This window comes from Cricetulus griseus (assembly GCF_003668045.3).
Source record: "Cricetulus griseus strain 17A/GY chromosome 1 unlocalized genomic scaffold, alternate assembly CriGri-PICRH-1.0 chr1_1, whole genome shotgun sequence".
Taxonomy (NCBI): Eukaryota; Metazoa; Chordata; class Mammalia; order Rodentia; family Cricetidae; genus Cricetulus; species Cricetulus griseus.
Window position 1 is genome coordinate 78361042 of NW_023276807.1, and position 24234 is coordinate 78385275.

Genomic DNA, 24234 nt, shown 5'->3' on the forward strand with positions numbered 1-24234 from the left:
AATGTCTAATTATAACTCTGACAGTGAATCACTGCTGTAGTTCCCAGCCATGGGAACTGCTTCAGATCAGTGATTTTCAAGGACAGAAGGATGGAACCATACAGCTGGAGAACAAAGCGGGGCTTTGTTTTACTGCCTCGGTTAATTTGGGTCATCACTGACTTTGAATTTCAAACTCCAGTCAAAGAGAGTGTATTATTTTTATGTGTACTGAGGATTGTTGTGCCTGTAAAGGAACTCATATGTTAGCTTCCCCAAGTTTTTTGCAAGCCTTTGTTCCTGTGAATTAAAATAGAAGTATTTACTTGCTATTTTTTCCTAGGCAAAATTTAACTGAAACTAGGTTAATTTTGGCTTTGAAACGGATGGGTAAATAATCAGTTTCTTGTTAAAATGTATGTTAAGAAGGATTATAGATCAAAATATGATGAATTGACGAGCAAAAATATATCTATGCAACAGTCACAAAAGGAATGAATTACAGATATAAACTATGTTGTGAGAATTACAGATAAATGCTTGTCAGTGAATTCTGAAATATGCTGAGTGAAGGAAGCCAGACACATGGGCCACATGTATATGCTTTTATTCATGGGAAATGTCAGAATTATAAATCCAGACAGAAGTAGCTCTTATAAGAGCTTGTGACAAGTGGGACTGGGAATGACTATAATAGGCTTATTATTTTTTTTTTTAGTGAATAAGATGTTATGGATCTGGAGAGTGGCGATAGTGGCATGGCTTGGTGAGTGTGCTGCATGCACTGAAGTGTGCACGCACTAAAACAGTGCATCAGATGCCGTGTGCATTTACAATCTAAAGAAAGGAATTGCCTCAGTGGGACTGCAGTATGTCAGTCTTTCAATGTGTCTGTGATTTGTGGGTTGGACCAGGCTTCAGACTAAAAGGGAAATCATCTTTTTGGCAGCTAATAGCTCCTGTTGACCCAGATAATATATGCAGTGTTTGAAGTGAGGCTGGAGGGCCAGCATTTATGCATGAATATTCTATAGAACCCTGTTACTTCAGCAGTGCCCTGGAGAGCTAGAGATAAACCTGTCTTTATAAGATAGAAAAATCTTGGGAAATGTCTTAGGCTTCAGATAAAATCTCTGACAACGTTTTAGAGTCCTATAGACACCAGTGTTCTGTAATGCTCTGCTCTAAGCTGATCACTAAAGACCAACATGAAGTGGAAGGTGCTTATTCCTGGTGTTCCTTAGCAGCTCTGATTTCAGGGCTTTGTCCATGGGAGGGGAAATCTAGACTGGTTAAAATGGAAATGCTTCTGTAAATCTTTAATTTATGTGGACTGTAGACTCTCGTGTAGCAGGTGAGAGGGTTGTGTTCACAGTCCAGTAGTCCTGTGGCTGGTCAGCAGGATCTTTCCCTCTCTGTGTTTCTGTGCCCCGAAGCTCATGAAACCCACCCCAAAGGAGTTGGTATTTTTCCCTAGTGATTTCTCTTTTTGACAATTCTTGCACATTTAGTCAATTCTGAAAGGCATTTGTTTTCAGCAGTGAGGTCACTTGTGACAGGGTCATTCATTTGTGCTTTGAAATCACATGTAAGAAAAAAAATCAGCTGAACACAACTTTTTGTGGCATGATTTTAATAGTCTTTGTGTGTCTTCATCTCCTACTTCGTTATTTAAATATCTAAAATACAAAGGTTGTTCTTTCTCTGGCAGCTATAAGTGATTTTTCTTAATATATAAAAATTATATCAGATGTTATTGGCCACATTAAAAAACTTGTGAAAACTGGGTGATCTTCTAGAAGAATATTTATTTTTAGCTAAAAATATGACACATTAAAGAGAAACAGCTATTTTAAACTGAAAAGACTTTTTCACAGAATTGGGTAGGAGGCTGAGGTGAATTCTAAGGGTAAAGAGCCACCCTTTCTTCCTCTATGAGCACAAATTTGAGGATTCGAGTCTTCCTGGGAAGCTAAAGGCTTGCTGAAAATTAAGCTTAGAAACAGGAGTGTCCCCAGGGAAATGCCTTTTCTCCATTTCTCTCTGAACCTTGGGTGCATTTCTTGTGTCAGGGATTCTATTACATGTACTTGCTTCTTTGGAGAATTCTAAAATGGTTTTGCAAAATACTATTTTCTTTACTATTCCTCATAGACTTCTCAATGGGATAATGTATGAGGAGACATGTGATTCACTTAGAATTGTGGGTAACATTTATGATAAAGTTTAAGAGTCCTATCAAAACTATTGTATTGCACAGTAATAATTTACTGTCAAACAATAAACAGTATCTTCAACATTAAAGCGCAGACCAACACAAACATGGTAGATTCTCACTTTCTAAAGAAATATGTCTTTATTGACTTTTTTCCTTTTTCTTACAAAGCAGTTAAAAACCCCTCCTCCACGTTCTTGCTGTTAGGATGGTCAATCCTCATGAGATGGTCTGTGGAATTGTGTATTTCTCTGTACACTACAGAACAGTACCATTGCTTGGTCCTATTTTTTATAGGAAAGAATCCAACTTTCACCAGATAATATATGCTTAGCTCCCTTCAAAAAGAATGTTTGGTGGATTAATATCTAATTTACACACAGTGATAAAGATAAACTTTGAATCTTACAGATTAAATGCCCACTTCCTCCCGTAGTGTAACTGTCTGGATATAGATGTACTAGATATATCTATAAATAAAATAGTGCTTTAACATCACAATATTCTTTGGCTTATTTAAATGCCTGTGGTGGACTCTTATAAAAGGCTAAAATGAAAATGGCCCCACTATTATTGTCAATCGTAACACGGAGCTTGTGCGGAAGGTCCCTATGCTACTGACTGTCAGCATCTCCAGGTCCACGATGTATTCTCTTGGTCCTGATAGCGACTTCACAAGCACAAGCATTGCGCTCACAGGGCTTGTTTGCTAAAATAACAAGAAAAGAGGGGTGGAGAGAATGATTTTTCTTGAGCTAGAGTTTCTATTTTTTGTTAGCATACTTCCTGTGATAATCAGGGGAAGTAATAGGATAAAGAAGCATTGCTTAGGCCCTGCTTGTTTCCAAACTTCACTCTTACCTTAACCCCTCATATGCACTGGCTCCAAGGTAAGGATTTGTGCATTCTCTCTCTCTCTGTCTCTCTCTCTCCCTCCCCTTTCCCTCCTTCTCCCCTCCCCCACTGTCTTTCTTCCTTTTTGTTTTTCAAGATAGGGTTTCTTTGTATTATTTTAGAAGTTGTCCTGGAGCTTGCTCTGTAGACCAGGCTGACCTCACCGCCCAGCTTTCCCACAGTTTTTGTTAACATGCGTTAACATTTCACATTTTTTATTTTAGTTCTGGCCTTTCTAAAGAGTTCATATAAGAATCTGATAATCTTGATATTGGTAAAGAAGGTTGTCATCTTCTTAACATTGTGCATTTATGTGGTGGTTTGAATGTAATTGACCCCCATAAGCCCATAGAGAGTGGCACTATTAGGAGATGTGGCTTTGTGGAGTAGGTGTGGCCTTGTTGGAGGAAGTGTATCACTGTGGGGGTGGGCTTTGAGGTCTCCTATGCTCAAGATATGCCCAGTGGGGACAGTTTACTTCCCGTTGCCTGCATATCAAGATGTAAAACTCTCAGCTCCTTCTCCAGCATGCCACCATGCTGCACCAGGATGATAATGGACTAAACCTCTGAACTGCAAGCCACTCTAATTAAATGTTTTCCTTTATAAGAGTTGCTGTGGTCATGCTGTCTCTTCACAGCAATAGAAATCCTATGACAAATTGTTTACATTCTAGTGAATAAAGTTTCGTTAAACATAAAAATGTTTAATGAACCTTTATTCACTGCTGGCACATGCCTTGGGTCCAAGAGAGTTAAATAAATAGCCAGGCATGTTGGCACATGCCTTGAGTCCCAAAGGCAGAGGCAGAGGCAGAGGCAGAGGCAGAGGCAGAGAGGCAGATAGAGTTCAAGAACAGCCTTGTCTACATAAATGAGTTCCAGTGCATCCAGGACTACACAGAGACCCTGTGTCAAATACATGAACAGAGTTAAGTAGTCAACTTAAATAGAACATGACAAATTTTAGGCTGTCTGGATATACATAGTAGGAGTGCAAAGGTATGTATGCATATTCCTGAAACACTGAGGTAAAGCTTTCAATGCCTTAGAGCAGGGGTTCTCAACCTGTGGGTCATGACCTATTGGGGTTGAAAGACCCTTTCACAGGAGTCACCTAAGATCATTGGAAGAAGTGCGTATTTATATTACAGTTCATAACAGTAGCAAAATTACAGTTATGAAGTAGCAACAAAAATAATTTTACGGTTGGGGCTCACCACAACATGAGGAATTATATTGAAGTGTCACATCACTAGGAAGGTTCAGAACCATTGCCATAGACATCATGGAGCAAAAGAATTTCCGTAAAGTCCCATGTTCAGAACTGCACATGGAGTGGGCATTGGAGGGTGGAAGGAGATTCATTGGAGGGGCCAGCAAATAAATGAATGAGTCTGGATACAAAGGTTAGAAGCACGAATTAAGATTTAGCTTCCACTACCAGGGATACACATTAAACAAGGACAGATTGCAGAGTTCTGAAAGAGGATGACACTGAAGGAATGGACAGAGGAGACAAATCAAAGACTGAGCTAGAGAGATGGCTGCTGGTTAAGACTGCTTGCTGCTCTAACATGAAGAATGGAACTCAGATCAAGAACCCACATCAGGCAGCTCACAACTGCTGTAACTCCAACTCCAAAGGATCTGACACCCTCAGCTGGCCTCTGCAAGCACCTAGGCACACATGTGTTCATATACTTGATGGGGGAAGTCCTTCTGTGTATATGTTTCTCTTATTGGTTAATGAATAAAGCACTGTTAGCCAATAAGGAAGCAAATTAGGTGGGACTATGAGAGACAGAGGATTCCAGGAAATATAGAAAGAAGGGAGTCACCATGTGATCCTGGGGAAGAGAGGACACATGCCGCTGGCATCGTCAATAAGATAAGTCTTTATAAAATATATAGGTTAATGGTTATGGTTGAGACTTATGACAGAGCTACCAAATAAGAAATCCTAGTTATTGGCCAGCAGCATTGTGACTAACATATGACTCTGTGTGTTATTTGAGGGCCCTAACATGGCGGCAGAACTCAGGCAGCTGGCGGAAAGAGTTATTGTTGCATATACTTATAAACATGAACACATACACATGAACAGAGAACATGTAAGTGGGCAGCAGCACCCAGCAGAGCAAAGGAGAATCAAATACTGGAAATGAAAATTTTTTTTGGATTTAACATAATGGATGTCATTGGTGGCTTTCCCCCCACAGCAATGTCAGTGAAGTATTTGACTGCAAGACAAGGAAATGCCCAAGAAACAAGGAAGCACAGAACAGCACTGAAGAAGAGAGACAGTGTAACATCTAGATGGATTCAAAGTTTGGAAGTAGAGGGCAATCTGATGGAATAGGGTTCCAGAGGAGATGGAATGAGGAGTACATGAGGCCCAGTTGGTCTTGACTGACAAATACCAAATATCTTTGGAAAGCAGATGGTAGAATGGGAAACTTATGCCTGTTAGTGTCAATGCTGGTGTCAGTGGTTTCAAAGCAGCAAGTGACTTACCACTAAAAAGTAGGATATAAGGATTTACTAAATATGGGAACGTTTGAGAACAAGGGCCAAAGAGAATATCAAAGATACAAGAAAAGAAATATGATTGTTAATCATACTAAGGACATATCTCAAAGTAGAGAATAAACTTTTGTAGTATTACCAACTGGTGCTTAAAAACTTGGTATGGAATATATGTGGGGTCATTGGCTGGGAAAGTGAGGTAGCTCACCAAGTGAGAATGAGAGCATGAAGAAAAAAGGAGGGTCAGTTATTGAATGTGTCACTGAAGACCAAGATTCTCATTTGATACTGTCCTGAATGACAAGAAACTTCAGGGTATGACTGGGGGTTGGAGAGTTGGCAGCAGGGTGACATGAAGGTCATGGTGGATGAGATGATCAATAGGACTCAGGTCAGGTTACAGGGGGGAGTCTTCATGATTTAGCCCTTCTTTACTTTAGGTCCTTTTCTGAGCAATTTGAGCCATTCCTTCCACATGCTGAGGGATCTTATCTATAGCACAGCCTCTATTTAGGCCAGAGAATTAAATGGTAAATTGGCTGAGGGTAAAATTAGCACAGTCAAAAGCTCTTTGAAAGAAGGAACCATGCACTGAGTGTCTTCTTAAGTTTCTCAAAGAAGCCAGCACTGGCCTGAGAACACAGCCGGTAGGCTGATTCGTCTACATTGAATGCTGTCTGCAGGTGGAATTTCAGTGTAGAACTTTTGTAGGAGTTGATTTTAATTGTGTGAGGCAGTTTTTCTTGTCCCACCAAGTCCCACTGCTTCCAGCTCCAAATAAACACACGAACTTTAGGGCTTCTTATTGGCTAGCTCTGTCCTAATTACTAACTCATTTCTAGCAATCTAAATATTTCCATGTGGCCTTATCTTACTCGAGAAGGGTCTGTACCTGTTACCTCTTTCGTGGCCTACATGGTGACTGCTTCTGTCTGTTTCCCAGAATTCCCCTCTCCTTGTCCTGCCTATTTTCCTGCCTCATTGGCCAAACAGTGTTTTATTCATTAACCAAGAAGATAAACATATATAAAGAATGACAAGCCCCATCAATTTATTCTTATTATTTTGATATTTTTCTTATTCTCATTTTGAGATGAAGTCTTTCTTAGAACTTTAGACTTGTCTCAGACTTAACTGGAGAGCCAAGGCTGGCCTCAGACTTACTAGAGAGAGATCCAAGGCTTGCCTCAGATTTACTTACTGGACAGCCCAGGCTGCCCTTAGAATTACTTATTGGAGAGTCCAGGCTGGTCTTGACCTGGCAATCTTTCTGACTTGCTCTCCCGAAAGCTGAGATTTCAGGCACGCACAGCCACATGTATCTTTAAATGTTTTTTTTTTTAACTGCAAATAATTTAAAATATCTAACACTATATTACTACACCTAATTGGTAATATTTCACATCATCCATGAGAAAGGGATTTCTGAAGAAAAAAAATGTTGTTTGTGTTTTAAAAATAGAGTCAGAAAAATAAAAGCAGATATAAATAAAAATATTTTCAAAATGCCATGTTTAAGTGTTTATCTTCTTAAATGATGGCTAAAAGTTCAAAATAGAGTTACTTTATTGAAGTTTTTGAGAAGAGCTGCTATGCTACCATGCAGTTACTGACTAATTATTAATAAGCATCTGAACTGTGTAAGACTCAATGCTGAGACAACTTCTTCTATAAAAATCTAGTATAGCTCAAGTTTACTCTTTCCTATTAGGAAAAACAAAAGCTATAGACGATATTTTGAGTTGAGTTTTTGCCTTTAGAAATTGGCTCTGCAATATCTTGATAGAGGGAACCATTATGAGGCTATCAAGAAACCTGGCGCTAGGGAAATTTCCCAGGAATCCATAGGGATGACCCCATCTAAGACCCTCAGCATTAGTGGAGAGGGTGTCTGAACTAGCTTTCCCCAATTGATGACTACTTGAATTATCATCATAGACCCTTCATTCAACAACTGATAGAAGCGATGCAGAGATCCACAGCTAAGCACTGGATCAAGCTCTCAGAGTACAGTCGAAGAAAGGGAGGAACAATAATATGAGCAAATGGGTCAAAACCATTTTGGGGTGACCCACAGAAACAGCTGACTTGAGCTAGTGGGACCTCATTGACTCCACACTGACAGAGTGAGAACCAGCATAGGATCAAAGTAGGCCCTCTGAATATGGGTGACAGTTGTGTGGCATAGGCAGTCTGTGGAGCCACTGACAGTGGGACCGTGATTTATTCCTAGTGCTTGAACTGGCTTTTTGGAGCCCATTCTCTTTGGAGGGCTATCTTACTCAGCCTAGATTCAGTGGGGAGGGCCTTGGTCCTGCCTCAAAGTGAAGTGTCAGACTTTGTTGACTCCCCATGGGAAGCCTCACCATCTCTGAGGAGTGGATGAAGGGTGGGGTGGGAGGAGGTGTGGAAAGCAGGAGGTGAGGAGGGAGTGGGGACTGGGATTGGTATGTAAAATGAGAAGATTGTTTTAAAATAAAAAATGATAAAAATGAAATTGGCTCTGAGAAATTAATCAATTCTAATTTTTGGCAAAGAAATAGAATCCTGTTACTCTGGAGCAAGGAGGAAGTTAATATATCAAGGGACAGATTAAATGTGTAAACATCAAAACAACCCACAAACTTTATCACAAGAAAAACTCTCAGTGTTTTTCTCTGTACAATTAGACAGCATGCATTTGTAGTACCTGTTTGGGGCATGCTTGTATTTTGGGGAAGTCACACATAGCTTTATTAGATTCTATGGCTTGAGTTTGGGGTGGCTTGTAAAGATTAGATTTTAATATCTGGTAGTATTGCCACATGTACCCCAGGAGGCTGGACACAATGCCTACCTGGGAAACTCCCAGGTTTTAGATCAACTCCCATGTGACCGAACACAATGAACAGCCACCTTTCCACCAGCCAATACTGTCTAAGCATACTTACTCGTAGGTAGAACTCTCCATTTTCATTTCCAGATTTAATCCGAAAAGTATTAATGGTGTTGGCATAAATAGTTGTGGCCTGTATCTGGAAGATGTCTGATGGCACAGACCTGTCAGATCGGATGCTCATGTATTTGTAGACTATAGACTGGGGCCCCTCTCGGCACATAGCATTTGACACTGGGCAAACACATCGGCTGCAGAGACAAACACAGAAGTGGTCACCAGTTTGGCTCAGGAGGACCAGAAACTTCTGACTTTTAATATAAAGGCTCTAATGTTTCTTACTTTTCTGATGTTAGAACATAGGGATCTTGACATGGGTTTCGTGGGTAACAACGGAAGCCGCCATGATAATTCCAGCACATTTCATCTTCTCGGCACTCATTAGTGGTCTCACATTCATTGATATCTGTAGGCACAGGGTTAAAGAGTTTATTGACCTAAGTAAATTGTATGTGTGGCAGATTCTGGTTTGTAAGGAAGGATACAGGAAGGATTCTAGACTGTGGTTTGTTTTTTGTTATTTAATTTTATTTGTCAGGGTCTTGCCGTGGAGAGCAAGCTGGTGTGGACTTCACAGTGCAATCAAAACTGGCCTTGAACTCAAAATTTTCCTGCAGTAGCCCCCTTATATATGTATGTGTGCACCACCACACTTGGCCTGTTCAGTTTTCTTAGTGAAGAGACTGAACTGACCTAAGTCAGCTACAGTGACATCAAGACAGATATAGCTGAGCCATTGTGGACTAACTAATGCATGACATTTCCTGATATTTTATCTCTTGCCAGTTGTCCATCTGCTGAATTCAAAGTCAAATGCTGATTATGACTTTGCTTATATGAAAGTAAACAAAATACAAACAAAAAATTTCTTCTCTGTTCCAAGGAGCTGATAACATAGTTGAGAATATAGATAGGGCAACCGTTACTTTCAGAGTAGAGTGCAATTAAGATGTAGGTAAGAGCACTACGAATTTCATGTATAGCTGATTGTGTGTGGAGGATTAGGGATGAGAATGGAAGTGGGGCATCTCAAGTGGACCTTTGGGCCTAACAAGAAATCTGGCACTAGGGAAATCTCCAGGGATCCACAAGGATGACCCCAACTGAGAATCTAAGCAATACTGGAGAGGCTACCTTAAATTCTCTCCCTCTATAATGAGATTGATGACTAGGTTAAATGCCATCCTAGAGACTTCATCTAGTAGTTGATGGAAGCAGAAGCAGAGATCAATAGCTAAGCACTGAGTTGAACTCCTGGAATCCAGTTGTAGAGAGGGAGGAGTGATGAACAAAGGGACCAAGACCATGCTGGGGAAACCAACAGAAACCGCTGACCTGAACAAGTGGGAGCTCATGGATCCCAGTCTGACAGCTGGGGAACCAGCTTAGGACCAAACCAGGCCCTTTGAACGTGGGTGTCAGTTGGGAGCCCTAGGATGTCTATGGGACCTCTAGCAGTGGAACCAGTATATGTCCCTAGGTTACGAATGGGCTTTGGAAGCCCATTCCCTATTGAGGGATACTCTTTCAGCCTAGATACACAGAGGAGGGCCTAGCCCCTCCCCCAAATGATGTGACAGACTTTGATGATCCCCCATGGGAGGTCTCACCCTCTCTGAGGAGTGGATGGGGGTGGGATGGGGTATAGTGGGAGGAATGGAATAAGAGGGAACTGGGATTGCTATGTAAAATAAGATTGTTTTAATTTTAAAAAAAGGTGGTGCATAGATGAATTCTCATGCATGAGGGGAATATTTCTAAGGGAGGGCAGCTGTTTCAGGGAAAGGGTATGGAGGGAGAGGCACACACATATGAGAGAGAGAGAGAGAGAGAGAGAGAGAGAGAGGGGGGGCAACAACAGTTTGCAAGGGACAGGGACAGAGGATGCTCTGGAAGGGGGGTGCACTGATAAAGTGAGCTATGAAGTGTTCCACCTCAGAGCAGAGATATTTTAGGACTGGGTGGAAGAAGGGACTGTTAATGGTGTTAGGCACACAAGGAAAAGGCAATGTAAACAGAAGCAGACAGAGGGGAGAGAGTCTTGAGAATGAGAGTGGTGGTGGAGACCAACTAGACAGACCAGTTAGATCCCTAGATGATAACTGAAGAAAGGATTTTACTAGCCAAGCATTACTGTATGTTACTAGCAATAGTAATATCCATATTATTATGTAATTCCCACTTAATTTCTATGTGAATTGTAGTTTCTATTTTGTCTCACAGAATCCTTTTATGAATCATGTCTTTCCTATAAGTGAGTATTTTCATTCTTTAATTTAGCTTTCCTTAAGTGATTTACCTAATCCTGCTTCAAGTCAGCTCTTTGGAATTTTTATACTTGATATTATCCCTTTAGGGTACTTGTTGCTTTGTAATTTACTTTGTCAGAATCTGTGTTTTGTTTACTTGTTTGTACTACTAGCTTGTAAACCCCTTTGGAGGGGCAGCTGTAGCAACTCCTGAATCTTTCCATTAGTTAGTGTTAAGGCACGGGTCACCTGGCTTTGATGAGTATTATTTCAGTTGTTCCATACAAGCTATGTGGAACTAGGTGACAAGAATATCTTGGTTGGTTATGGAGAAAAAACAGAGGTTAAGTTCAAGGTCATAAAATAACGGGGATAGCTCTACTGTGAGAATAATTCTATGCCATGTCTTTTGAGAAAAGCAATTTTTTTAAATTTCCAACTGGCAGAAGTTTCCTACAATTTCAGGAGAAAACTGGAAAAGCTACATTTTCAGAGAATAAGTTATAAGAACTGTCTTCTTGACCTGACTATGGCTAAAGACGAAAAATCTAAGTTCCATGGAAGTCACTGTTGACATATCCTTTTAATATTTCTACTTTTTTGCACAATGAAGGTGGTGTTCAGCTATGAAAAACACTAAGATTGGTTCATTCAATGGAGAGTGGCAGTAGCAAAGGGAAACTTGATGCTATGACTTCATTTATTACTTCCAGTAATGTAGGATCTACAATAATCAATAGCTGTATCATTCTGGGAAAAACTTCAGGAAGAAACAATATTAAAATATTTGTTATGTATGTATAGGTACATCTTATTTTGATCCTTTCTAGACACACACTTGCACAGTGCTCTGATTTTTGTGACTTTGTGATCTTGAGACTATTTATATCAGATCCTTTGAATTTCTTGAAGAAGATACGAATTCAAATATGTTAGATTTTACTTAGTTCTTATAAATGATGCTGGGGTTTCAGCAGAGTGAAGCAACTGCTTTACATGTTAAAAGAATAGAAATTTGTGTTACCAAAAGTCATTTTGCCACTGCGCTTCTTCAAAATGACAGCGCTGTGAACTTTCACTTGATTTCAATGCATTTTACCCCCAGTTACAACAAATATTCCTGACGATAGAGCCCAGGCAAATAAGATGCTATCACACATTAATTTGAATTTGTCTTTGCTGACTATCAAATCCACTTGTGAGTAGAAACATACAGATATTTGATTGGATGATTCCAGGGGAATTGGCTAAAATATCCAGCTAGATAATATTTTTCTGCATGTAATATTTATATCTCAATTAGGGTTAAGTGAGACCATTGGAATGCAATGTTTTCCCACAATTAACATTTGTGGAGTTTCTAGTAACCCGGGAAAGGTTATAAAGATGTCATTGTTCAAGAGATGGCATTCTGATCACACTTATACCTACTGGCTGGCGTGTGTTTCCAAACTACAAAAATCCCAGTTCTCAGATGTCCTCTGAGTTCATAGCTGCCCCCACACAATTGTGATGTTAGATGAACACTCCATATGTCTTCAATCTTGTTCTTTTAAAAAATAAAGTCCTTCCTGTCCTCATATATAGTCTAATTCCAACTAAAAGGGACTCTCCAGAGATTTACTATTGCTCATTTACATTGCTAAGTAAACATCAAAACACTGAATTGTGTAGATGTGTTATTTTGTTTCATTCTCACACTCCCCCTTTCAAAAGAGAAATCCAAGGCTTAGAAAAGTCTGATCACTTGTTCAGACTGTGCAGGCAGAATGCAGTAGAGTTAGATTCCAGTAAGCATTCTGTCACTAGGTTCACTATTTTGTGTTACACTACTTTGTGTAAATTTGTTTATATTAGATTTTCTGGGATTGTCTATATTTTTGTCTTTATTTGACAATCTTTCTCCCATTAATGAAATTTTAATCTGTATACCACATTGTAGGTTAGGGGAGAGGGTGCATATTTCCCCCTCTTCCTGGAAGACTCTGAATCATATGTTTTTAGAGATCTCTCCCTTCTACCCAGGAGAAACTGGGCCCATGGTCACTAGCCATTATTGGATCAACAGTTGCCTTTTTTTAGTAATTCATACACATTTTAATATCCATCATTAGTTTTTTCATCAACACCTAAAATCCTACATGAATTGGATTGGAGTGATGGCATATGCCCATAACCTTAGCACTTAGGAGGCAGAGGCTGGAAGGCTACAAATTTGAGGTCAGCCTGGGTTATATAGAAAGACCCTCTCTCACCCTCCAAGTGTACATAATTCAGAATTGAGGCTTGTTTAAGGATGTCTAGCTCAAGTTGTAAGATTGGCTCTAAACTCAAAACTCAGGGTAAAATATTTTGGTAAGTGAATCTTTTTTGATAGATTATTGGAAGGTGTAATTCCACAGATGTTAATATATTAAGAATTATTAACATTTATTTAAATCACATTTTTAGAAATGAAATTAAAATTTAAAGAAAGTCAGGGTCCCGTTGAATCTCCCTTTCATAAACTGTACTCTATTAATTTTAAGATTCAGGAACACAAATTGTATAATCATGGTTGGAAAATGAAGTTCTAAATCCTGTGACTTTCTCCATGTTCTTCCCGGCTACCTCTGGACTTCGGCTTTACGAGAACAGTGTGCTTACCCTGGCAGGTCCTGCTTCTCACCACTTGGTAGCCCTGGGGGCACATGCATGAGAACTTCCCTGGTTCATTGACACATTGATATTGACACAGGTAGCTCGAGGTTCTGCATTCATCGATGTCTGTAGAGTCAGACAAGAGCATGGACACAGAGCTGAGAAACTTTCCTGCTACCAGTTTTATTTTACATATTTTTAGATAAGCTAAAGAGTGTCAAAACAGTGCAAATTCTAAAATAGGAGAAATGCAGGGCTCTATCTGAAACACAGAGGCCAACTGTGGCATACTTCGTTCCCTGTCTCCCTCCTAGTCTGCAGTGGTTTTCACTGAAGCTAAACAGACTGAGTGAGTGGGCTCGTGACAGACACTCTTCACTTTGGGTTCTGCAGATCTGCTACTAAGGTAGCAGATTGGTGTTTTCTTGTTCAGTAATGGTGTGAGCCTGCTGCTGAGCTCTCCTGAACTTTGAACTTCAACTTCCACACCTGAGCAGTTTTGCAGAGGTGACATCTTGGCATGGTGTGGCCTTTTGGGGAAGAATCTTTTGCATTTCAGAATTAGCACCTACCCTATAGTTTGCTAATTCAGGGTAGAGACAGCAGTGCGGAGCTGACTCCTTGTAATTTTAAGCACAATTGCATGGTTGAGACTTCCTTGAATGGAGTATGACCTATGTGGTCCCAAATAAACATGGCCAGAATCATGAGGGAGGTATGAACATCAAATGTTAATGGCATCCCCTTCATGATGCCTTAAGCTCCTAGAATCACCCAGTGAAGGTGAGGGTGTAATGATTTCACTGGATCCAAGATAAATGATAAATGGGTGTTTATTGGGGAACACTTTCACAGAAAAATACAAAGAACCTCGGAGTGTTTCTCTGTCCCTCTTACCGGATCACTTGACCCAAGAGAAAAAGCCCCATGCAAGCAAGAACATGCCTTATGCATCCCTCTTTTCGATTCCGTGCACCTGAAGCCACGCCCAAAGGGGTGCCACCACCGTTACAGGCAAGACCACTACAACCCAGAATAAGCATCTCCACTGAACTTTCAAGATCACCCTTTCCACTTACTGGCCATCTTTTTACTCACTAGAAACTGCAACCCAGACTTCTTTAAAAATGTGTTGAAGCCACACAGTGCGTAGATAAAGCTAGGGACCAGGTATATTGTTTTTTACTACACCCTCAGCAATCTGTAAACCTAAATGTGCAGATTCTGTTTTAGGAGATTGGAGACAAGGTCTGTGATTCTCACTTTCTCACAAGCTCCCAGCAGAAACTGCCAATAGAGCATACTTTGAGATGAAGATACTCCTAGACTACACCTTGTGTTCCAGCTACCCGATGCTTCTTATTTCTTCCACTCAAAAGCCAAGGTTTTCACTGAACTGCCTTTAGAAGATTACAAGAACAGGATTTGTGGGAGTAAGATTTTGTTTTCATCAGCAGAACAACCACACAAGAAAATGTCAATAAGGTTGACCCTTGTATCTAGAAAACTTGTTACCTTCACAGCTGAGCCTGTCACTGCTCAGTTCATATCCTTGGTTGCACTGGCAGATGAATGAGCCGAGAATATTGTAGCATTGCTGAGCACACTGGTTGCTGGCATCACATTCGTTTATATCTAGGAAAGGATTAAAAGGAAAGGTTTTAAATCTACATCTATCTCCAAGTGTCTGTAGCTGGACATTTTTAGACTCAGCCTTGTTCTTTTGTGCCTCTATCATTTGGTGGTAAGTAGTCCCTCACTGGAGAAGCTCACTGGAGAGCACCCATTCAATTTCACAGTTGTTGGAACAAATTCTAAAGTCTGTTACACACTTCTTTTAAAAATACCAGAATATATTTTTTCTATGAATGACAGTTTGATTTTTGATAAATCTCCCTCCAAAGAATTTAATGCTTCCAATAAACATACATTTCAGCACCTATTTTCTTATGTTGTTCAAATTCAGAATCCAAATCCATAAATAATTGTTATAAGACACTTGAACTTATATGGTCTCTCAGAATGTGGTGATAAAAAGTTATCTGGGCTATTAGTTACTTCTTAAATGGTTTCTGTTAAATTCTTTGACATAAGCTTTTAAGACCTATGCAGTGCTTTGCTATGCTCCAACACATCGAAAATAAGGTGAAAAAGTCATTTCCCTCCTTGGTAGATTCCTTCCAGGTGGTGCTAGTATTAGAATCACGTGCCATGCATGACATTGCACTCTGAAAGGGGAGAAGAAGCATGCAAGTCCCATGCACTGTTAGTGGAGAGTGTATGAACTTGAACTTCCTGTAACCCTTTGGCCTCTTCAGCTTTCTATCACACACTGTTGACTGATAAAGGTACTTGTATCCATTAATCTCATACATATAAATGAGAACTAGAACCAAGGTTAAAAAATGCTTTCCATTCCTATCCTGGTGTGTTTTAAGAAACAGGTTAGCTATTGTCTTTTCAGCTTTAAGACCCTGAGGGAAGCTGATGGAAACAAGTTCACTTGAGAGCACAGAACACCAGAAACAATGCACCATACCCTGAGGCTTTCTTTTCCCGAGGCAGAAGTTCAGTCAGGATAGCAGTTCTCACAGGACTTACCCACGCAGGTGTAGTTGTTTGCTGCCAACTGAAACCCAGGATTGCACTGGCAGTAAAAGGATCCTGGTGTGTTCACGCATCTTTGGTGGCAATATGGAGGCACGGTGCATTCATCTATATCTAAGTAGATGGCATAGATACAGAACCGTATTGTTAACTGGGCATAGTGGTGCATGACTTTAATTCCAGCACATGGAAGGCAGTGGCAGGTGGGTCTTTGTAAGTTTGAGGCTAGCCTGATCTACACAGTGAGTTACAGGACAGCCAGGGCTGTTACATAGAGAAACTCTGTCTGGTGGGGGATGAGGGGGGCTGAAAGCAAACCCAAACAAGAGCAAACAAATAGAAACAAAACAAAAGATCAATCACACACACTTGTCAGCAGTAAATAAACACATTGAAATGTAAAGAGAGAAAAGAGGTTCAGACCATTTCACACACATACATGAGGATTTCAGATTGGGGTACCAAAAGCTTAATTAAAATGAGGAAAATGAAAAAAAAGAATGAAATTACAGCTTACAATTGAGAGAGATGTGGGCTGTGTTCAGCTGGTGACTGTGGCTAAGCCATTTAAACATTTGTATCTTCATGTTTGTTCAGAACGTGATAGGAAGGCTTGCCATGTGTATCTTAGGAAGTTTTGGGAGGGTCAAATGAAAGAACATTGTGAAAGGAAAGGGTACTACACAAGTGACCTTTTGAGAATGTCCTGACGTTTGGATGAAGTGTTCCAGCCCACGTCCTTCTTTGATAAATATTTCCAACTATAAAATGCTCAACAGAGAACTTGCAGAGACAAACCCACTTAGAAGCATAATAAAATATCATTACCTAATGACTACACTTTGTGGCAACTCCAGCAGAGCACGTGTAGTTTAATAGGAGATTTTTGTACATATAATACAGCACTACAGGGTGACATTATCTCATGGTAAAAAAAGAAAAAAAATGAACAAAACTGTATTGCTGTTTTAACAAATGTATGTTCAAATGGACTGAAGCTAACCTGAGGTCCAGTCTCTGATCTGGCAATTCCCTGTCTTAGCTCCAAAGCTTCCATTTCTTATTCTATATGGTAGAATGGTTGGAAAGTTTACACGGTACAGAGTAGGTGATGTATCCAGATGAAAGTGGGTAATGAAAGTGGGAGGTATTATTAGAAAGATACAAAATGTTGTTGGTTAATCGACACACTGAAATAACTAGATAGAGACATCCACACAACCTTTGTATCTGCTTCATGGTACTCAGGGAGGGTAGGTACCCTTTCACTATGTATGATGGTTTGTTGTGCCTCATCTATGTTTTTATCCTGCTTTAGACTTCCATGTAGCCCCTGCTGTTGCTTAATATTGAGATATGTATTTATTTGCTTGTCTGTCTTGCTATTATTTGAGGCAAATAACAGCTGTGTCTTCCCTTGAGACAGCCATCTACTCTCTTGTCTACTCTCTGCTATATGCTTAGTTCTCAGAGCAAGGGCTAGTATAGTAGTTGCTCAATTATATTATTTGATGAATAGGAATCTTACATTAATTAAGAGCTATTCTTTATAGTGCTTCCTAGTACCTTAGGTCATAGCAAGGTGCCATTATTGCTAGTCAATATGTGTGATTTTTTTTCTAATAGCTCCAGAGGAATGATTATGTAAAATCTATAACTGTACCTGGCACACAGTCAACTCTCAATGAGTATATGATGACTCAATGGTGCCTGTGTCTTCACCTAGTAGACATTCATTTTACAGCATTGCACTTGGCAATAAGGTTGTATAATCATATCTGAACATATAATCTACATTTGTCTGTCACAGGATACAGGCATAAACATGTTACTCCACAGAATTCGAAGATCAATAATAGAAAGGTGTACAAGGGACAGAGACAGTAAGCAGCTCAGTGGCCTGCTGACTGTGGTGGTCCATGGAGGACTGGGTCAATCCATAACAAGTACCAAAACTCAGAGTACATGTTTAGCCATGGCAATTGAAACCAGCACAACACTTTCCTTATAGTTTATATAAATATCAGACTTCAAGAGATTGGAAATTTTCAAAAAAGATCTACTTCATCTTAATTGGTAGGGAGAAGAAGTGACTAGTTATATTTGGATAGATCCTAGCTCCTAGGGGAGGTGACTCTGGGTTGGGATTTGATAATGAAATGGGGTTTTGTAAGGGAGTGTCTCAATGTTCTGGAAAGAATGTGTATAAATGTGTGGCACAGAACCATAATCAGTGAGAAGAAGCTGTGATACATCTTGGGAGGAAGGGTACTGATGCAATCAAAATGATGAGGAAACCCTATTTATGTTCTACTGAGGAATGTAGAGCTACTTTTGTGGGCGAGGGCAACATCAACACACACATGATGAGATATGAGTTCTGCTTTCCACTTCCCTTCCCATAAAGGCTGTCTCTCTATGTTCCTTTGTCTTCAATTCTCCCAGCAGTGGAGCGTGTTACTACTGTTCTTTTAGGCCCTCAGTGTTTATTTTCCTGACTAACCCAAAGAGCATAGCTTTGGCATCTGTGGAGTTTTCCAGTGCTCTTGCTCTGTGTCATAGCTTCCAGCATTACAAACCCTGGTTCTTCCTTGAGTCTGGGCACCCATTCCAGCACCTAGACACAACCCATGGCAGGCAGAGCCAGCCATGGTCTACAAAGAGCTGAGTGCTGACATTCTTATGTCAACAGCTCACATTCTCAGGTAGAAGTTGATGCTGGCTGCCTGTCCCCAAACCCTCACTCTTGGCTCCTAACAGAAAATCTGGCCTTCCCACTGGTCTGTGGTAAAGGGTTAGGTATGTAAACAGATGGGCAGAGGGAGCCAATCCTAGAGGTTCATGACTTCTGCTAGGCCTCTTGATTGAGCCAGAGAGCTGTTTTACTTCACTGCAGGCCAGCCCTCAAATTGTGTTCTTCCATTCATTCAGAATGTATGCAGACAATTTACCACCTGGGCACTTTGTGGGTACTGTGGCATCAGCACCGACACAAGCTGACATGGTCCTAGACCTCAGGGAGGTCTCCTGTCATCATCAAAGACTTGCAATGTAAAGAGGCTTTAGAGCAGTGGTTTTCTACCTGTGGGTCATGATTCCTTTGTATATCAGATACCCGTATATCAGATATTTATATTACAATTTATAACAGTAGAAAAATTATAGTTATGAGACAGCAACAAAATAATTTTATGGTTGGGGGTCACCACAATATGAGCAACTGTATTAAAGGATCACAGCATTAGGAATGTTGAGAACCATTACTTTAGACTATGTTAACTCTACCTGATGATCCCAGCCAGCCACATGGCACAAGACCACACATGTGCTAACTATTGGCATCTATGAGCTCCTGAGTTGGAACTAGTGCTGCTTCTATAGGACAAATGACTATAGTGATACAGAGTAACCTAAATAGTCATAGATTCAAATGACAGTTGTGGTAGAGGGGGCATTTGACCTCAGCATCTTTCTCATGCACCATGTTCCTCTGTGTAGTGGCAAGTGAAGCACCTGTCAACAGTATGTTAGTGACACAACCCCTAATTAGTTAACTCCTAATTTATTTAGTTCTTAATTGTTTTTATAGTTCCAATCAGACTAGATTTTTGCTTTCACTTAGTCTATAGTACTTTAGTATTCAGGGTAGGCTCAACCTTAAGGTTCCTGTTGGCAGTCAGAAACTATATTGGTCGTCCTTGGAAGAGGAAGCAGTTGCTAGCTATCATTCTTCAATCAAGTGGGAGGGCTTTGTTTTGTTGCCTAAAGTTTCTCAAGACAGGAGTCTTAATACTATACCAGGGACTTACCCACACACTGCTCTCCTCTCTTCTGATACCCCGGAAGACACTGGCATGTGAAGGAGCCACGTAAATTGATGCACACTTGATCTTCTCTACAATTGTGGGTCCCTGAGGTGCACTCATCGATATCTGAGAAAGACATGCAATATAGAAAGAATTCCAGTTGTTTGTGAAGATATGGAGGCTTTCTTCATTCGCCACTTCATTTTTCATAAACTGAATTTTACTTTATTATTAAAAAGCATTATAATATGTTATGTTGGAGACATTTAAAATGCAAATGCCTACAAAATAATTTCAGAACTATAGTATGTACACCTGAGATTTAAGATGTCCTAACAATTTTCATGCCTGTCTTAGCCCTTTAGCTGCTTTCAGCTACAGTTAAAGCCTTAATCCATCTTCTTCCTTTTATCTATCACTTATCACTTTCCAAGTAGGCATGGATACTTTCCTGAGACAGTTTTATACTTTATTAGACAGAGATATGCCTATGAGAATAAATAACAGATCCTTGGAAGGTTAAGGCAGGAGGATCTCCAATTTAAGTGTAGCCTGGGCTACAGAGGAAATTCAAGTCTAGCCTTGACAACTTAGACTCTATCTCAAAGCTGTAAGTAAAATGAGACTACAATATAACTCATCAGTAGAACACTTTCCTGTATGTGTAATGCCCTAGGTTTGATCACTAGTAGCATGTGCATGTACACACACACACACACACACACACACACACACACACACACACACACACAGAGAGAGAGAGAGAGAGAGAGAGAGAGAGTTAGATTGCACAACTCCTACTTTGGCAATAAAATTGTTTCGTATTTAAGAGAATTTCTTAAGCCTTACTATTACATATTCTCTGTTGCTGTTTTGGGCATATTTTTCTCAAATGGTAGACTAACACAAGTGTAAAACTCAAAATGAAAAGCATCAATTTGATCTTATTCTTCTAGGAGAGATGTTAGTATAGGTCAAAATACATAGCTTTCTAAGACATTTTACTTCTGGGAATAATTGCTACATGTGTCTTCAGTAGGAGGCAAGTCAAAGTTCTAGAAAAGAGGTGAACTTACCAAAGAAAGCCAGCTTCAAGAGTTTGTTCCTCACTGAAGTGTGGTAGGAATTTAGTTACTTGTAGGTGGAATTCATTTTCCCTTATCTACATCATTCACAGTCATTAAAAAAATCACATATCCATCAGGAAGTTAGATTTTAAAAGGGGGCTACATAGTTTTGGTATTCTCTAACAACTGAAGAGTAAGCTTTAATAAAAATGTCATAAAATGAGTAATTTCTAGATGACTATTTTTTTTTGGATGGAACCAGATAGACTTGCTGGGGAAGGGATCTTAGATCATCACTGTGGTAGACTCAGGGTTGTGGGTAGAGAATCAATGAAAAGAAATTAATTCTCAACAATGAGAATCAACTATGCTTTCTGTTTTCTATCTACAGCAGAGAGTGGCCCTTTGTGTTATTTTGCTTTTGATTTTTCTGGGAAAATTGAATTGTTGCATGTAGTGTCATAAAGTAAGCTCTTCATTTCATAAGAGGGCCATTCTGAGATAACCCTGCACGTAGCCGGGTGTGGGAGCAATAACAGAGACTCTATACAGAAAAAGAGGGAAGGAGGATGAAGATGGACCAGTGATAAAACCTAGTAAGGCTTTCTTTGACACATAATTCTTGGAACCTGGTTTTAAAACACTAATAAGGTTTTCTGTTGTTCTGAAATGCATTAATGCTATCACTGTGATGCTGTTTTCCAATTTAGCACAGAGTGCCCTTTCTAGGTGAAAGGCCCTGGAGCAGAGACCCTCCTGTGAAGTTATCTGCCCCCTTTAATGCCTCATTATTTTCTAAATGCACTTGATGAAAACCTTTCTACTGGGGATTCTTTGGAGCTTTATGACTTGCTAATGCAGAAATGGCAGTAGAATTCCTATTGTTTTATATCAGGGACATCTGCCAACGTTTTTTGGTGATAACAGCCCTGAGAGATAGAGTCATAGTAGATCCAACCAGGGCAAGTTCCCTCTGTCCATGCTGGCAGGAGATCAAGGTTTTGGCTGGCTTGGCACTGCTAAGGAAGGCCTTGTCAGTGACTAAAACTTTTCTTTTTGCAACCACTCTGTGCAAACCGCCTCCACCCTATCATGTTCCTGGTATCCTGCAAGTTCCTTCCTATTTTCCCATCATTTGTTTGGAAATGTCTTTGATAAATAGACTAAAATTTCCACTGGGATCAATGTATCATGAAATAGGTTTTAAGTATACAAACCTGTAAAGCTCCTTTCTAAAAGTCTGCTCCAGTTAGCTTCTGAATAGAATTATCCAACAAAAAATACTTGGTGAGTTACAGTAGTTTAATAAAAGCAAAGTCCCAAATACTACTGTCACCATTCCAACCATTTCCTTTCTCTACCCAAAACAACAAAGCTGAGATAGAACTTGCTTCATCTAGTTCTGGTGAATGAAACGTTCCTTTAACCTGGACTTATGAATGCTAAAAGCATAACCTCTACAGCCAGGAGGCAGCTTCATTTGAGTTTCTGTTTGTACCAGTGTTGTATTTATTTGCCCCATATTTATTCTCCCCAACCCTCACATTTAGCAACTTACTTAATGCTGAAGACTATCAACAGACTGAATTTCTGCGGACTGTCTTCAATTATAGTTTCTGTTTAAATGCCATAATGCTATTGTTTTTGAAGATCCCATTATTGCTTGTTTATGTGCCCACAGAAAGTCATGCTAAACTTCTCTAAATACTTTTCGTTCTTCTTTGCTGCTTGTGTGTTGTCAGAAGGCTCGGTGTGATACTACGTCACATCACTACACCAGTGCAGCACAGTCACTGCCTTTGCAGGAGCCTCTGTTGTTGGTGAGGAAAGCTAACTTCCTCCATCTGTTTGGGAGGCCATCTGTGTGGGCAAAGCCCTGCTTTATTTAACAGGAAAATGACTCAGGTCAGCCATGTTTTTCTGAGAATCTAGAAACAAATACTCTGGGGGAAAGAATTTTTATTTTTGTTTTTAATTATCTATCATTTGTCCTTGACAGTTAAGTTCATTTCCCCTGCTTACTATAGTGCATGGAATGTGATGGGTTTTCAGTAAATGTTTACCCAATTAATGGATGAATGAATCATCAGCTTGGTGTTCAGGGTTTACAGAAAGTAGGACCAGTGCTTTAGATTATGGAAGTAAAATTCATAAGGCAGAGTAACAGATAAGGCCTGAGGAGCACAGCAGAATGAATAATTTGCTTGTGGGGCAAAGCAGTTGAGTTCAGAGGATTCCAACTACATTGCCCAGAGTGAGCAGCCTGAAAGCTTAGCAGAGGAGCTAGGTCCTGAGTTGCTGTGTGAAGAGCTGCCATGTGAAGTTCTGGATAGGGCAGTGAAGGAAGCTGTCTGTTGGAAGGTAGGTCCCACCAGTCAGAGACCTAGTGACTATGCAGAGAAAGGCAGGGAGCTGGAGTCAACATGTCTGTAGGGGCTGTGTGTGAGAAACCCGGTGCTGGGTCTGGCAAAATGTGCTCATAAAATGCTTGCTCAAGTCACTAGTAAAATTCAGACTTAAATGTGGGATTCAAGGGTTTGTATTGAACACTATAGCAAACAGCCAATAATGAAGCTGTCATGGACTAATGTTCACATTACCAAGGAACAAAACAATCGAATCTGCTTCCTAAAATTCTACAACACTTTTGATCATTCTGATACATTGAGACTAACTAAGGGCATTATTTAGTGATTCCTTCATTTAAAAGTGTGCAGATCTCCTTCCTTGTGGTTCATACTATTGTAGGTGTCCCTCTTCTTGACACTGACACCCTTGGTTGCTTTAAATTATCCAGTATAATCTTTGGTGAGCTCTCTATCAGGCTTGCTCTAGTCAGTGGCACTGCAGAGCTGACATTATCTGCAAGCTAACACAGGGATGATGTCCATTCATTGGTGTCTGCTAGGCCCCTGCTGAGGCCTTTGTTCTCTGCTTTTGGCTCCTTCCCTATATTCTGACTCATAATTTCCAAATCCCTGACTCATGTTGCTCTCTCTCTCTTATGCAACATTTTAATCTCTGCAATGTTCTTTCCATAATTTGATAACTTACCACAACATGGAGTCACTTCAGTGTGCTTTATGGGCAAGGGTGACATGCATTCTGAGTGCTCAGTTGTACCCCCTTGCCTCTTGGCTTTGTGTCACTTTAAGAGATGACCCAACTGCTTTTGAGGAAGGCACTGTAGACTAGCAGTCAGCACACTGAAAGGGGGAAGGGATTGAAGTGATGGATTCTCTTGCTGCCCCTGTGACCTAGAACTGTGACATCATTAAACTTTTTCAGTAGAAAGGAGCTGACTGGACTAAGGT

General features: G+C 40.1%; 1 protein-coding gene and 1 long non-coding RNA gene across 5 annotated transcripts in view; one reads left to right on the forward strand and one right to left on the reverse strand.

Moving 5' to 3' along the window:
* Positions 1 to 2304: 2304 nt before the first annotated feature.
* The window catches only part of Efemp1 (EGF containing fibulin extracellular matrix protein 1), a 61296-nt gene continuing 39366 nt past the window's right edge, over positions 2305 to 24234 (reverse strand). For 3 of the 4 annotated variants that reach the window (XM_027387983.2, XM_027387984.2, XM_027387980.2), the window contains exons 5-11: positions 19857 to 19979; positions 16042 to 16161; positions 14956 to 15075; positions 13447 to 13566; positions 8834 to 8957; positions 8547 to 8742; positions 2305 to 2903 (exon numbers count right to left, since the gene is read on the reverse strand). In XM_027387983.2, coding sequence (XP_027243784.1) covers positions 2742 to 2903; positions 8547 to 8742; positions 8834 to 8957; positions 13447 to 13566; positions 14956 to 15075; positions 16042 to 16161; positions 19857 to 19979 — 965 coding nt within the window. In that variant the 3' untranslated portion in view covers positions 2305 to 2741. The remainder of the gene's footprint in view (positions 2904 to 8546; positions 8743 to 8833; positions 8958 to 13446; positions 13567 to 14955; positions 15076 to 16041; positions 16162 to 19856; positions 19980 to 24234) is intronic. The other variant, XM_027387985.2, reaches the window with a different exon arrangement.
* Positions 23053 to 24234, forward strand: part of LOC113832378 — a 28440-nt gene continuing 27258 nt past the window's right edge. The window contains exon 1 of the long non-coding RNA XR_004772377.1: positions 23053 to 23281. This is a non-coding gene — a long non-coding RNA (uncharacterized LOC113832378). The remainder of the gene's footprint in view (positions 23282 to 24234) is intronic.